This window comes from Paramisgurnus dabryanus, chromosome 5 (genome assembly GCF_030506205.2).
Source record: "Paramisgurnus dabryanus chromosome 5, PD_genome_1.1, whole genome shotgun sequence".
Lineage (NCBI taxonomy): Eukaryota > Metazoa > Chordata > Actinopteri > Cypriniformes > Cobitidae > Paramisgurnus > Paramisgurnus dabryanus.
In genome coordinates this window covers 32,787,117-32,803,495 of record NC_133341.1, presented here as the reverse complement: position 1 = coordinate 32,803,495, position 16,379 = coordinate 32,787,117, and the positions used below count along the sequence as shown (strand labels likewise).

Below are 16,379 nucleotides of genomic sequence, written 5' to 3'. Positions count from 1 at the left end.
TAGGAGATATATTCATCTGTCTGTCTGTCTGTCTGTCTGTCTGCAGAGATCGAGACAGCCCTCATCATTCAGATACAGAGAGAGCTCGCCGGCGATCCCGCAGTTACTCTCCTATCCGTAAGAGACGGAGAGACTCGCCCAGTTTCATGGAAGCTCGCAGAATCACCAGGTACATTTGACAGAGATTCAGATCTTTAAACAGTTACAATGGCACTTAATCAAAAATGCTTTGTTTCTTTTATTTAAATTCCTAAATGTGGAAAAATGTATTGTGACAGTAATTGTTATCATCAGGTCATTTCTAGCATGTGTTTTTTTGATATAAGACTTAACGTCACTGTCTCGGATTTTAGTTCTGACCTGTGATTTGCAAATGTAAGAGCTTCATTGTTTCTTTTTGTACTCAAAACTTTGATGTCTTTCAGGTGTGTGTGTGTGTGTGTGTGTGCGTGCGTGTGTAATGTACTGAATAACTGCATGGTCAACATAAAAAAAGAAACAGGCTGGTTTCTGTACTGTGTGTTTGCATTGAAATGGCTGCAGGATGTGCAGAAAAAATGACAGCAAAAAGTCAGTCTGCTTTTTGCGTGGTTTGTTTTCATCACTAGCAAAAAAAGTTGAAAAAATAAAATGTATTTATTTAATTTGTTTTTGTTTTTCAAATCTCTAACCTGTCTGTTTATCTCCAGGTTTAAGTAAACTTTGTTTGTTTCCTAATCTTTTTAATGCTGCGTTCACACCAGCCTCGGTAGAGGCGCCAAGCGCGAGTGATTTCAATGTTAAGTCAATGTGAAGATGCGTTGACGCGCGTCTGGAGGTCTTGCGGCGTGAATGAGATGTTTACGGTAAATTCACACAGGGTGTACGCGTTGCCGCTTTCCATTCACTTTTAATGGCCGATGTCAGGCGTTGCCAAACTGAATTGTGGATCCGTCATGCGGTCACTGCCGTTGTCACTTCACTGCAGAAGTTGAACATTTCTCAACTTTTCAAGCGACAATGCGTGCGCCAGCCAATCAGATCGCCTTGTGCAAATAATGGAGGCAGAGCCAGCCAATTATGTTTATGGAAGACCGGAGCATGTGTAACGGCCACTGCGATTGGCTGTTGGCCACGCTTCAGACAAGCCTTCTGTCAAGCGTTAACGCTTTCGCCCCATGTGAATACACCAAACGCGGGGCATCGCGTTACTCGCTCTAGATTACTTGCGGGATTTAACTTCGTGTCATGCGAATTTTTCGCTCGAGTTGAATATTTTCAACTTGGGCGAAGACGCATTTGAGGCGAGTAGTGCGTGTTTTCGCAGCAAACATGCTGTCCATATAGCATCATTCGCATCGCCCCACGCGAGGACGCGTCTGAAAGCGTCTTTGCATTGATTTTGTATGTAATCTACTCGCGCAAAATCGTTGAACTCGCATCTGGTGTGAACCCACAGTTAGTGCAGCACGGTAGATGCCATTCCGCCTCATTCGTGCATCTAGTTCGCGCAAATTAAGCGTTGCCGCAGGACATGCGCTAGTTGCAAAATGTAAACTTTGGCGGAAAAACGTGCTGCGTTAACCAATTAGGAGCTTGCTCTAGTAGTGACGTGATTAAAGGAAGTGAGCGGAATCGCAGAAGCCCCTCCCATTACGCAAATTTCCGTGTAAATGTCTCGATGACAAGAATTTCACGCGCGGCTTTCACGTGTGAATGAAGCGAGTAAACTCAAAATGTTCAAGCGGCAAGCTAGATGCGCTGGTGTGAACCCACAGTAAGTCGTTAAATGTAAATGTTAAATTTCTAAGGTTATGCTTGAGATGAAAAGCAGTGATTTCCTGCGATACAGATCTGATCTCTGATGTGTTAGATGTCACTCTCTCCTGTGTGAAGGTTCCCTTGAAGACTTCAAGCTGGAATGATGCTGATCCACAGGCCTTGGTTACCGTGGTAACCGTTGCCATGCATCTGGGCCCTCTATAGTTTGGTCCTGAATCAGCTCGATGATGCAGTACAACTCTATTCAACTCTCACTTACTCAGTGTTTCTCTCGTTCACTCGATCTTTACTGCTCTAACCATTAACTTACATCACCAAAACTCTTCTGGCTTCTTCACAGATCAGCACTAACAATCCAGCAGTTTAATGATGGAAAGACAATGAAGGATTATATAGTTGGGTTCCTAAAGCTAGTGAGCTGCTAACATAGACAGAATAACAAACTATCATACTGATGCAAACCTCTGCTGTATACAGCTGTAGTCATTTTGCCCTAAAAAGAACAAATTGAAATGCAAATGTTTTACGGAGAATACAATCCCAGAATGCATTGCAGATGCATTCAAAATAAAAATACTTTATTTATTCACTACTGAAAATTAATATTAGTTCAATCTAAGATTGTGGAGTATCCAAATGGTTGTGTTAGATTATAATGTAGTTAGCTTACATGCAACAACAAGGCAGCTCACTGGCTTTGAAACTAAATGATCATCTGTGTTGTTTGTGATGATATAGTCTTCAGAAGTTTTAACAAACATACGTCACATGTAAAGTTGACCTCAGTGTGTTGTGTCCTGTTATAATCTTTAATTGTATAGGAGTTACTGTAACTTGGAAATGAGGATCATGATGTGCATTTACAATACTAGTGCTGAATAACACTCGCTAAACTTCTTTTCCAGAAACTAACCAGCATTTCACCGCCTGTAACTTCACCTCTTTGACCACAATATCATTGGATATCATTTCTTTACATTCTGATTACAAAATATTATAATAATGATTAGCTTTGCAAACTTTATATTTATGATCATTTGCTGGTTTAGATGTTTGATCAGCTGGACTAAGCAAGCTGGATAGATGACCTTGAATGAGCTTTTAATAACCTTAACCAGCTTGACCAAGTTTTAAACCAGTACACTCTAAAAATGGCTCTGAAAGTTTTTTTAATCCATATTTTTTTTAATCCATAATGGGTAAATATTGGACAGAACACACTACTGGGTTAAAAATTATCCCATGTTGGGTTGTTGTTATGCAACCATGGGTTATATTAACCCAGCATTGGGTCAATTGTTCTGTCCAATATTTACCCAACATGGCTTAAAAATAACCTGACCTCATGAATTTCCGTGGCATAGTCACGGAATTTTTTGCTCACGGATCTCCGCATTTTTCCGTGGCCCTGAACTGTACTCAACTGTTTTGTCCTATTTTCTTACCATTGTCGCTTCGGTTTAGGGTTACATAAAATGACATCCCTACCCAAACCCAACTCTAACCCTAAAGTTTAAAAGATATAATATAAAAGAATACATCAGAAAAAATAGTATAAACCAATACTTAAAGTGACATACTAACGCAAACACCAGATGTAACCCTAAACCGAAGCGACAATGGTTTGAAAATAGGAAAAAGCAGTACCAATCCGTGAGAATGCCACGGAAAGAAAGTCTGTGGCAGGGCCAGGGAAAAATGCGGAGATCCGTGAGAATGCCATGGAAAAATGAGCAAAAAATTCTGCGACTATCCCACGAAACTTTGTGAGATCTTATTGCAACCACCCAGCCATTTCTAGAGTGAATGACCTCTTTAATTCAGCACAGAGGCTTGGGTTTATTCAACTAATATGGTAAAATTCAAAATATATTTAACAACTTTTTTATTGTTGTGTGGTCAAAGTGGTATTTAAGTATTTTAATGTCGCACTATTATGTATGAGTATTACAGTATTATCTCTCTTTCTGCAGCGCAAGAAAGCGGCCCATCCCGTACTACCGACCGAGCCCATCGTCCTCCAGTTCAGCGAGCAGCTACAGCAGTTCTAGTCGCAGTCGCAGCCGCAGTCGCAGTTACTGCAGCTACAGCAGTTACAGCAGCTACAGTCGCAGCCGCAGCAGGAGTCGATCGAGCGCAGCTCGCAGTTACTGCAGTCAAAGCAGCTATGAGAGCCCTGCATTCTGACCGACAGGATCTCTACGTTCCCCTTATAGGATCTGTCATGAAGATAACACAGAAGGTTTTATTCCCGTCACACAAAATTCATTCCTGACTCTTTAGATGACCAGACTGTCCGAAAATATGGAAAAATATCAACTGAAGAGCTGGTAACCGGGAATGAGGGCTTTGTTTATTTTTTTCTAAAAATCCGATTTGAAAATAACACAGATTTGGGTGCACTGTGTGTGAACAAAGCCAGAGAAACCACTTTAGGAAGGACGTCGAAATCGAAAGCAAAATATCTCACTTCTTAGGCCCAGATTTATACAGATTATAAGTAATCATCATGTAATGTCAATCGCAAGCTAAAGTTTCTGGGTGGGTACAGATCCAGCGTTTATATTTAGAAAGCCTAAAGAACAAAGATGAGAAAGCACTTTTTCTGAAACTCTTCCACATTGCAAAAATGACCAAAAGTTCATTTATCGTCAGACGCTACAGTTAAAATGAAATAATGTGTGTTAAAATCTCTTGTAAAGCGAAACTCAATAGGAGCTTATAAAAAACAAGAACAAAATATTACATTTGACATTATCTTGTTACACTCATTAAAGGATGAAATTAGCAGAAAAAAATGACATCGTACATAAAGAGATTTAAAGAGGTTATTTCTGAGCACCACTGGAATCAGATTTTTTTGTACTGTGGTATTATTGTCATGGCTGTCTTTAATCATGTCATGCAATCCAATAATTTTCCAAACAGGCTTCGTTTTCTTTATGCAAAATATAATTCCTTCATTTTTTCCTTTGATTGTGAATTGGACATTTGAACAGTTTTCATCTTTTCAGTTTTTAAAAACTGATCAGCTTTTTTTAAAAGTTGTATTATAATGAGCGTATGTTTGAATATTTACGCTGCAAGTTTTGGCTGTAAACTATGCACTGTATATTTCACGTTATATACCGGATAACGCGAGGCTTTGTATGTGGAATCTTTGGCATGATGGAGAGAAATCCCATCCAACATCAACTGCACTGATCTCAGCGTCTCTTCTACTTTTCCTTTACTCTTGGGTCTGTTTGACAAATCCATATCTGATGCACCTATAACACGAGTCCTTTTTGGAGACGTGATATTTATTATTATTCTTATTATATACAGTATTCCACTTATATTTTGGCTGTGTGTAGTGCATATAAATACAGTAAGAGCTTGTGTACAGTTATCTGACATCTCTGATGTTTTTAAATTATTGTTTTTAGTGTTAGTTTCACCTACCATGAAACCAGGCTGCAAAAATAAGCGCACACATCTTTTTATTATATTTATGTGTTATTCTATTTATTCGGTTATTTATACTTGTGATTGATATTTATTGCATATTTATTTATGATTACTTAAGTATTTTTTAAGAGTTACACTTCGCAAAATATGTTCACTACGAAAAGAAGGAAAGCTAAAGATATATAAGCACTTTTTTTGTTTTTGACAAACTCATTTTAAATCAGTATGAAATATAAATGAACCCTGTTTATTGAAATCTGTTCCTGGTCTTATTGTAAACGGTTTATCATTGCATGTCAAATATCTAATCTTCCATCAGAATGTAATAATCTTCTTTAACTTTATTTTAAAACTTTAAACCTCTCAAACACTCGACTCCATTTTGATATCTAATGAATAAATTAAGCCGTCACTCAAATACTAAATGCAGAATTATGAAAAAAACAATATTTTGGTGTTCATTTTTATATGCAGCTTGCTTTACGGGTTTTGCATTTTTTGCAAAGATTTACCTGAATCTGGTATTGTATTTATTCTCTCATTCATTTGTCCTGGGGAGACTCCTGTTTATTTTTATTATTTATTATTGTTATTTCTTCTTTTCCTGTGAGTTTTGGTAAGAGCTTTTAAAGGAACTTAATGCAGGTGCAGTTTTCATCTGTGCGGTTTCTAATTTGCGATGGAGAAACTGGCGTCCGTCTTCCGTTTTAAGCGTCTCCTCAGTGTTATAAGATTTACTGTAATAATGTGAGTTACATGAGCTCTAATGGCTGGATTGTATAAAGTCAGTAGATTTAGTGTACGAGTCATAATGAAACGCATAATAAAACTATCTACAAACGAATCTTCTTTTCCCCGATCTTGTTCTTTATTTTATTAATTCATTTAGATGTAGATACAGACAGTTTGCATACAATAGCAGTATGCACAGCAAGTAACAGCCATCATATAAACCCAATATAGTCTGGATATGAGTAACCCAAATTAAAATTTGGTTACGTGCTGGTTTTGCCAAGATAACTTGTTAGATGTCTGATACTCCTTTATGTAAAAAAGTCAACTGTGTTTGGTGTCATTTACTCATTTATTTTGTTTATTTTTAGGCTATGGTTATAAATCTATTCAATTTTCACTGACAGCCCAAATTTTTTCTTGTTTTAAACACTGTAAAAAATTAGCTGTAATTATGCATCTGGTTGCCAGTAACTTACTTTAAAAGATAAAGACTGAAAATGTTTCATGTTCATTTAACTTTGAACAAACTGTTGGCAGTAAATAACATAAATGTAAAATCTACAGTAAGTTACTGGCAACCAGCTGCCATAATACTGTCATTTCTACAGACATTTTTTTACAGTTTAGATGTCTGGACTTTGTTTGGGCGGCTATTAAACGCAAAATTGTTTGCTGGGATGAGGTCAGTGTGATTTTCTGATACAGTATTACCAATATTTTGAGCTTTTCTAAATTTGCAGTTGCTGTCTACCAACACTAGAGGGCGTCCTGTCATTGCAGCTGTTCATGTGATCTGTTTGTGTTTGATTCTGGAAGGTTCCTGTCTCTCTCGAGCATTCAGGTACACCCACTTTTAACATGAGAAATGGATCAGTTGTATATTTTTAGTTGTGTGGCATTATTCTGGAAGGTCAAAATCACTCCACATTTCTGGTCATTTCTAAAATGTCTTTTTTATGTAAGCATACAAACACAATACAGCAAAAAACAACAACAAAAAAACACTGTAGAAGTAAGATAAAACAAACAAACCTGTATTTGTAAAAAAACTTTTTTGAAAATATGCTCATTTTCCAGCTCCCCTAGAGTTTAACTTTTGATTTTTAACGTTTTGGAATCCATTCAGCTGATCTCTGGGTCTGGCGCTAGCACTTTTAGCATAGCTTAGCATAATCCATTGAATCTGATTAGACCATTAGCATTGCGCTAAAAATAACCAAATTAGTCCCCTGCTATTGAAAGTTACCAAGAGCACTATTTTCTGGTGATGCGTAATATCACTACGCCTACTGCAGCCATGTTACAGCAGCAAAGTCCTTGATTATTACGCCAGTATGAAAGTATAGTCCTAACCATATCTCCCTAGAAAATCACAACTTTTAATTTTCCATCGGTTTTAGTACACAATGTAACTACAAAAGAGTTTTAAATAGAAAAAATATACAAACTCTTTGGTTATTTTTTTTTGCGCGATGCTAATCGGATTAAGTGGATTATGCTAAGCTATGCTAAAAGCGCCAAACCCTGAGATCGTCTGAATGGATTCCAAAACAGTAAAAATTAAATGTTTAACTCTGTGGAAGCTGGAAAATGACCATATTTTCAAAACAAGTGGAGTGTCCCTTTAAGGACAGATATTTTTGTAGAGTAGACCTATCTGTCCTTAAAAACAAATACTTTACATGACAAAACTTTACATGAGAGATACTTTACATCAGTGGTTCTTAAAATGGGGACCACCAGATGGTGCCGGGGGGCCCAAGTTTTATGACATTTTATAAAATACATTAATTTATCATAAATTCTGTGTATTTAAACCTCAGAAAAATAACCAACAGTAATACATTGTAAAATGTAATATGTTTTGTTTAATAAAAAATGTAAGTTTTATATTTTTTTGTCAAAACATTTCTTTGGAAATACTTTACATGACAAAAAAACACTTTATGACAAATACTTTCTTGACAAAAACATACATGCTGGATACTTTGTGTTATAGATTATTTCTTTGTGCATCCATGTTTGTTCCCTTTGGTAATGTATGCTAACTTTTCTACTAAATTCATATTGAAAGTCTGCTCATAACAAATATGTGATTGGGTCTCTAACCCTAACCCTAGTACAGAGTAAAGGATCTACAGTATTGACCAGTTGCTGACCAGAACCATGCTTAACAAAGATCTCTGTCATTCCATTGCTCCTGTGTAATGGGAACGGTGTCTGTGTGTGTGTGTGTGTGTGTGTGTGTGTGTGTGTGTGTGTGTGTGTGTGTGTGTGTGTGTGTGTGTGTGTGTGTGTGTGTGTGTGTGTGTGTGTGTGTGTGTGTGTGTGTACCTGGTAATTATCACGTTGTGGGGACCAATTGTCCCCACAAAGATAGGAATACCAGTGTTTTTGTGACCTTGTGGGGACATTTTGATGTCCCCATGAGGAAACATGCTTACAGTTTTTTTTATTCGCTTTGGTACTATTATCACAGGTATGTGGTAAAATTTCACAACTGTTAGTACAAAACTCAAGGCAGATCATCAAATAGTCAGTTTTTTCAAACATTTAATCACATGTTCAATTGACTTAGTACAACACACAAAATTATACATTCACTTTTTCACCACACTTAATCATTGTGTCATCAAAGAAATACCTTTCATATGAAGTAATTGTCTTTCACAATGCAATGCTCACAATACTTTTGATATGCTTCTCATCTCATTTGCGTAAATACATTTGACCAGCACTAAATCCAACTGATCTTAATGGTTAATCACTGAACCATTTGGTAAACCTATATATTTTCATTTTAGCAATATACAGTATATGGATTTTGAGAACTACAGAAATAAAACCTCTGTTTGTACGGACATATAAATTATGTGTAACCACACATGATAAAATACTCTTTATTGCAAATTGATTTTACATAGTGGTAACCAAAATTGGTCATTACAGTCCTGTAGAAACAGTTTACTGTAAAAGTGGGGGTGAAACACTGGCCATTTATTTCAACATGGAGCAGGACAGACAGCAAGGAATAAGAAGATCTTGTGGACAAGGGATCCGTCAAAGAGGTGGGCATGGGCACCCACAGAGAGGTCAAAGAGGTGGACGAAAATTTACTGCCAAATGCTCAAGACAGGCTTGATCCAAATTACTGTAATGTAATGTGTGCACTAAATTTTATGTTTTCATCCAGTTACATTATAGAAAGTATAGCTATGTTACAATTATATCTGAAAAATAAAAACTACTGTAGTTTGCTCAAATGATTGTAGAGGATGTCTTCATTGATCCTTCACTTGATTACACATAGGATGGATATTTTGGAAATTATAGATTATGTAAGTAATGTAAGTGCATTGCCTAATGTGAAACTGTGTAATATGTATTTTTTTAGTACTGTAGCATATTAATTTCAGCACTTTTAAGGCTGATTTGAAACATGTATCTTGCATTGTTTGCTGTTGGATGAACTGATTGTTAAAAGTACTAAACTGAAAGAAGATCATACCGTTGTGTTTCGGTGATTAAACCAAATGTTCTCATTACATATTACAATAATCTTGCATTTGAAACAATGATTATGTGGACTGAAAACATGTGCAACTTACTGAAAGCATTACATCCAGTTTTGAAAGAATGACTAGCTGCGTTACAAGTGTGATCAGTTTGGATTTTTGTACTAAGAGTTTTGAAAATGTACACCTTACTTGTGAAAATAGTACCAAAGCGAATAAAAAAAACTGTATAAATCAAACAGAATGATGTTTATTGAAAATGTGAAGTAGCAGAAAGTTTTCTGTGATGGTTGGGGTTAGGGAATGGGGCAGGTAAGGGGAATAGAATATACAGTTTGTATGGTATAAAATGCATTACGTCTATGGAATGTCCCCACAAAACATGGAAACCAGAATGTGTGTGTGTGTGTGTGTGTGTGTGTGTGTGTGTGTGTGTGTGTGTGTGTGTGTGTGTGTGTGTGTGTGTGTGTGTGTGTGTGTGTGTGTGTGTGTGTGTGTGTGTGTGTGTGTGTGTGTGTGTGTGTAAGGTTCAGATATACTGTGTTAGAGATCTGTGAAGGCCTTTGGCTTGGATTCCATTCTTGTGCTGGGCTGTCCATGAATAGACATTCTAGTCACTTCCATAAATATCTGGATGGGAGGTGGCATAACATAAGCGTGTGTGTGAGAGGAAGGGGGTGTGTCAGCCAAGACCGTCTGTATAAATCCCAGAGCACCCAAACAGGAGGCAGAACTTGCCTGGAAACTTACCTAGAAAGCAAGATTGAAGATCTCCAACAAACCTCAGTCATGGCCGAGAGACAGATTCCTTTTACCTTCATGCGCTCTCCGTCCTGGGACCCTTTCCGGGACTGGCACCAGGGCAGCAGACTCTTCGATCAGACCTTCGGAATGCCGCCTTTCCCTGAAGGGACGGCCACCTTTCCCAGCACACACTGGCCGGGATACATGCGGCCCTTCGGATATTCCGATTTGGCCCCTTTGATGCAGATGCCAGTGGTACCCTCGGCAGCCGTGATGCCTCAGATGATGTCAGCGCCCTACAGCCAGGCCCTTACCCGGCAGCTCAGCTCGGGAATGTCAGAGATAAAGCAGACGCAGGACTCGTGGAAGGTCAGCTTGGATGTGAACCACTTTGCTCCAGAGGAGATTTGTGTCAAGACCAAAGATGGAGTTGTCGAGATTACTGGTGAGCTCTTTGTTTTGTTTTATAATAGAAGTCACGTTTTACTTATGTAGGCAAACAACTCTTGTCTTTTGGTTAAGTTTAACTGCAATTAGAAAACATAAATGAAGCCTGTGTCATTTTCTTTACGTTAACGCAAACATTCAAGCAGTTTACAAGTAAAACATTTCAAGACAATAATCAAATAAAATGGTACTGCATTACATTAGCAATGAAAGGTCATGGGTTCAATCTCCTGTGACTGAAAAGTATCTAAATGTTTTGGGTTTTAGGGCCACTGTAACTGTATCTATGTGGTTTATTTTACTTTAATGGTAAATGGTAAATGGACTGCATTTATATAGCGCTTTTAACAGACCTATGGCCATCCAAAGCGCTTTACAATTTGCCTCACATTCACCCATTCACTCCCACATTCATACACCGACGGCGGTGTCAGCCATGCAAGGCGCCAGCCAGCTCGTCGGGAGCAGTTGGGGTTAGGTGTCTTGCTCAAGGACACCTCGACACTTGGTCCGGTGGAGCCGGGGATTGAACAACTAACCTTCCGGTTTGTAGACAACCTACATGAACCACTAGGCCACTGTCGCCCCTTTAAGCAAATAAATGAAAGATTTAACTGTAGACTTACAAAAGTACATAATGTGATAATGTCTTAAAGAAAGCCTTGGGAATAGTTTCTCATCTGAAGGGTGGGAGCAAACAGAAACTCAGAGCCAACAAAATTCCTGAGATATTACACAAAACAGCTGAACAAAGCTCACAAGATCTGCAAGACCTTAATATTGTGAAGAAAGTGTTTCTATAGAGAGATAAAATACTGAGCATTTGACAAAGCATTTTAAACTTAGTCATGTTTACTGAAGCATCGACTTTGTCTAAAATGTTTTTACATCTCCTAAATATACAGACATAATATTTGTTAAGAGCTACAGTATAAAGGTGGATATCACAGATTAAATCTGCTTAGACTCACATAATATCTTAAATTTGTGATTGCAGGATTTGTCAACACTTTCTTGTGTAAAAATGTGTATGCAGTCCTTACCTTCATTAGATGAACAGTAATGTAATTTTATTTTAATAAGAGACCTGTGAGGTATCAATCTCTTCAGGATTTGTTGTCTGAACAAACAGTGCTGTTGCTGTGGTGTTAACAGCGAGGGGTCAGTGCAGGACGCGCTGTATTTGTTAGATGACACATTTGGGATGTGAGAGAGGAGGTTTAATATAAAGCTCTGTCTCAATCCTATAAACACATTAACATTTGGAAATAACTTCGTTACCATTTAAATGTTAAGGGTCACTTGACGGAAATGTTTCTACTGATCTAAATGTCTGCAGAGAAAATTATAATTGTGCCAACATATGAATTACTTTCATTATTTTACTTTAAACAAATGTTTTTTATTTGCATGTTTTTGAATAATGAAAAAAGATAGATGGGAATTTTGAAAAGCATCACAGTGGGATTAGGTCATATTTTTCTTCCTGTTTGTCTCTTCATATGTATGATGTGTTTGCAGGCCAACACCAGGAAAGAAAAGATGAGCACGGCTTTGTGTCCAGAAGTTTCACTAGAAAATACACGTAAGTATTCAGATCCATCCATCAGATTTACAGCATTCTGTCACACACAGGACACAGTCAAGGGAATTTAGATTCATGCATGTAACGCATGATAGACAACAAATGTTATTATGAGTTTTATTTGTAAAGGGAAATAAACATGCATTTTGGCCATCTCAATGTTTCAGTCTGCCCTCTGGTGTTGATGGAGAGAAAATCACCTCGTGTTTGTCTCCTGAGGGAGTTCTGACTGTTGAAGCTCCAATGCCCAAACCTGCCATCATGGCCTCTGAGATCAACATCCCTGTGAACACAGTCAGCACATCTGCCACGGGAAAGAGCGCCAGCACAGGAGGAGCAAAGAAACCTTGAGCTTTACATCACACAACACATCATCATCATCATCATCATATACTGTCTACAGGTGGAAAAGGAACTTCCACCTCATTTCATACTCTTCATTTCTCATCTTTTTCTCCTCTCTTTCTCATTCATCTCTTTACCTACTGCTTAAATAATATTAATAAATCCAAACAGTTAAATAGAGTACATGTGACTGGCTGAATGTCTCAAAAACCCTTTAGTATTATTACTATAACAATATCACTGTACTACACTATAATAAAGTCATGGCAATAATGTTACAATGCATGCAAGCATGTTATATTTTCTTTATGTAAAATATAACTGCTTAAAATCTTTATGGTTTATTGGGTAAAATATCCCATACGGCAAATATGTCAAACAAAAATGGGCAAAAAACATATTTGCTGAAATATATTTTGGAATATTTAAAAAAAATGGTTTGGCTTTTTTTATATTTTGAAATAATACTATTTATATTTTTATATATATAAATATATTTAAATAAATATATTTAAAAGCAAGGAAATATATTCAATATATTCAAATGTTAAAATTAAATGTATAAAATTTGATTGTATTTAGCATATATTTAAAATATAATATGGCCAAGAATACATTTCTTGACATATGGGAAATGTATTTGCTTGCCCTTGAAATACATTTTGAAATATATTTAGTTTTCTTTATGTAAAGATATATTTTCAAATTCAAAAATATATTTTGCATAGATTTAAAACATATTTTTGGACAGAGAAGTGTATTTTTTGCCGTATGGGATGGCCTGGAGATTGAATGAGATGAGATGATTTTATAGTTTCACACTTTCTTTGAATCACAATCACACAAACCAATAAACACAAGACTCCTCCAAAGTGACTTTATTTTAAAGATGGAAGCCCCTGGAGGAAAAGTGTCTGAGTTCTTGTGTACAGACAGAGGGCGCTGTTCACTTTTTTGCTTTATTCCATTCATCTGTGCACTATAAAGAAATAAATGTTTGTCAGAATCAGAAAAAATATATATGTTTTGCCTCTGTTTCTTGCAATTGTCCAACAGCACTTGTTCAGACATTAAAATATTGACAACAGTTTGCAGTATAAGTTAATGCTGGTTAATGTTAAGGCAATAGAGATTTTGAACTTGACCGTTAACCTTTATGTCTCAGTCAAATGTTGGTGTGGTCATAACACAACACTCACTTTGTAGGCAAAGCAAAGTTAATGTCGCATATTTACATAAAATAACCATAATAAAAGACCCATAAGGAAATGAATTTCATTTTACGAAATAAGTAGCCGAATAGGCATTGTCTTAAAATGTTTTATGCATTGAAGTCAATTCATGCATGTAAGCTTCATCTGGTGAAATATGCAGCTCTTCAAATATGAAGTGAATTGTACAGATTTTTACAGTTGCTGCAACAGAAGGAAAAGAGTTTGGTTGTTGCAGATCCATGAATTAACCCAAAAGAAGATGTTACATGAAATATACTGCAAATAATCAGAGGCAAACATTTAAACTTTAAAACCTGTATATTTATAATGGCAAATCGCATATTCCAAATGTCTTAGTCACTACCAAATCAAAAAACTCTTTTTGAATGTCATGCATGACTGGAATTCATTGAGGAATGCTGTTTTGTCTGAGTTTGCTTTGTTAAACAGTGCTAGATCTTTTTGTTTCTATTTTGTCACTTGGTGTTTAGGCTGGAATAACAGATTTTTCTTTTCCTACCTCTCATCTTCCTCAGCTCTGCATCCATGCATGTTTTCTTTTACCAGCTGTCCAATGCAGAGTCAGAGAATAAACCCATCTGTGTCATATGAGCCAAAGGGTTTGGCTGGAGGAACCACACACAGACAGTCAGCCGGTATTCAGAAACCGGCCAGATCTCAATAACAGCCTGTCACAAAAACATTATTTTAATCATATTAATATATCATTGCAGAATTATTATAAAACCAATGTATCTGTGAAATTACTAAACACATACAGTAGAAAGCATGGCAAAATGAAAAAGAAAGAAAGGAATTATAGACTCTTATTATTGATATGTCCCAAATAGTGAAATACATTACTATAGCCTAAAAGTTATTAAAACACAGTCAGTAATGTTTGTGTGTTTATTTACACTTTATTAGCACCAAAGAATACATCAGAGTCCTCAACTGAACTCTTAAAGCAACACTAAAGAGTTTTTTTTACCTTAAAATAATGTTTCAAAAAAAGTTTCAGTCGTTCATCCACTTGAAACAGGGTGAACAGCACTTTCACATTCGCTTTGCAGCCCTCTATCGGCTAAAAATGTACTAAAGAAGTTTACAACCGTTGGGTCGCGGTCCTGTAGTCCCAGTGAAAACTTCAAAAACTTGCTTTACGGCAGACCTACAATCCAATCAGAGCCAGCTATGCTGCAGTAGGTAAAATTATTTACGACAGTGCTAATGGACAATTACACTTCCAGTACGGACAGGTTTAGCTTTAAATCAATTAGGCTATTTTTCCTTCAAACTTACAATTTCTCATTGTGTCATTTTGCATTTTGCATTGTACATCGCATTGAGTTATTATTGAGTACGCGAAATTAATTATGCGCATCTAAACGATGTGGTTTGAGGAAATTTCAAGATGTAAAACTTTTACAGAAGCCAAGCATTTTAAGTCATGGTAGGGTCGCACACTGTAAAAAAATTCCGTAGAAATTGCAGCTGGGTTGCCGGTAATTTACCGTAGATTTACATTTATGCTTTTTACTGGCAACATTTTGTTCAAAGTTAAATGAAAATTAAACATTTACAAGTCTTTATCTTTACAGAGTAAAGCATCAAGCAAAACATTCTGGGAAACAAAATCTGGACCAAAAAACAGAAAAAGTTTGATGATGATTTCTGGTTCCCAGAATGCTTTGCATGAGGCTGTTATTGTATAGTTTTATTCTGTAAAGATAAAGACTTGTTAATATTTGAAATTTATTTAACTTTGAACAAACTCTTGCCAGTAAATAACATAAATGTAAATCTACAGTAAATTACCGGCAACCCAGCTGCAATAACATTGAAATTTCTACGGAATTTTTTACAGTGCATGATATATCGTAATTAATATTGCAATAATTTAAAACATACCTATCGCAATGATTTTAATACCACAAAAAGGGCCAGATAGTCAAAAGAGAGCCTGTTGAGACAAAGAGACTGATGCTTTCCCCCAGGAAGAAAACAATTATCTGATTTTACAAACTTAAAGCATTATCATCATATCGCATATCATACCAAGCAGTACTTCTTACCAAGTTATCACATATCACATTTCCGTTAATATCACGTAGCCCTAGAAAACGGTCAATATTTTTGCAACTCTGTATAGTACACTGCCAAAAATGGCTGTAGTTATTGCCAGTAACTTACTATAGATTTAAATTGATTTTATTTACTGGAAACCAGAAATCCTCATAAATCTTTTTTTGTTTTTCCTTCAGATCCATGAGGCTGTTATTTTAGTTTTATTCTGTAAGACTTGTTCATGTTTAATGTACATTTAACTTTGAACAAACAGCTGGCAGTAATACTGTCATTTCTCTAGACATTTTTAACAGTAGTGCAGAAATGATATAGCCTACTATCAATCACAACATAAGTGTGAATATGTGCATGGCTGACAGCTGTAACTGATACCAAAGGTATTAATGTCTCAGTGCCTTCAAATACTTTCCATTTCATATAATTTTATGGTTGGCTTAATGAACAACATTATATACTGTACGTAAAAAAATTCTAAAGACACATTGAAAATAACAT

General features: G+C 36.4%; 2 protein-coding genes across 3 annotated transcripts in view; both read left to right on the top strand.

Annotated features, from left to right (window-relative positions):
• The window catches only part of srrm3 (serine/arginine repetitive matrix 3), a 50,130-nt gene extending 44,075 nt beyond the window's left edge, over positions 1–6,055 (top strand). For both annotated transcript variants that reach the window (XM_065251147.1, XM_065251146.1), the window contains exons 13-14: positions 47–169; positions 3,735–6,055. In XM_065251147.1, the coding sequence (XP_065107219.1) occupies positions 47–169; positions 3,735–3,948 (337 nt within the window). In that variant the 3' untranslated portion in view covers positions 3,949–6,055. The remainder of the gene's footprint in view (positions 1–46; positions 170–3,734) is intronic.
• Positions 6,056–10,175: 4,120 nt separating this feature from the next.
• hspb1 (heat shock protein, alpha-crystallin-related, 1) lies at positions 10,176–13,600 on the top strand. The gene is made up of 3 exons (XM_065251143.1): positions 10,176–10,650; positions 12,174–12,237; positions 12,405–13,600. Exons 1-3 carry the CDS (start codon positions 10,251–10,253, stop codon positions 12,586–12,588), a joined length of 648 nt encoding a protein of 215 aa, XP_065107215.1. The 5' UTR covers positions 10,176–10,250; the 3' UTR covers positions 12,589–13,600.
• Positions 13,601–16,379: the final 2,779 nt, after the last annotated feature.

Excerpts from the sequence above, each read along its gene's own strand:
- hspb1 (XM_065251143.1), top strand. The coding sequence starts at position 10,251 with ATGGCCGAGAGACAGATTCCTTTTACCTTCATGCGCTCTCCGTCCTGG. Across the intron at positions 10,651-12,173 it reads TGGAGTTGTCGAGATTACTG|GCCAACACCAGGAAAGAAAA; the intron begins GTGAGCTCTTTG and ends ATGTGTTTGCAG. Across the intron at positions 12,238-12,404 it reads AGTTTCACTAGAAAATACAC|TCTGCCCTCTGGTGTTGATG; the intron begins GTAAGTATTCAG and ends TCAATGTTTCAG.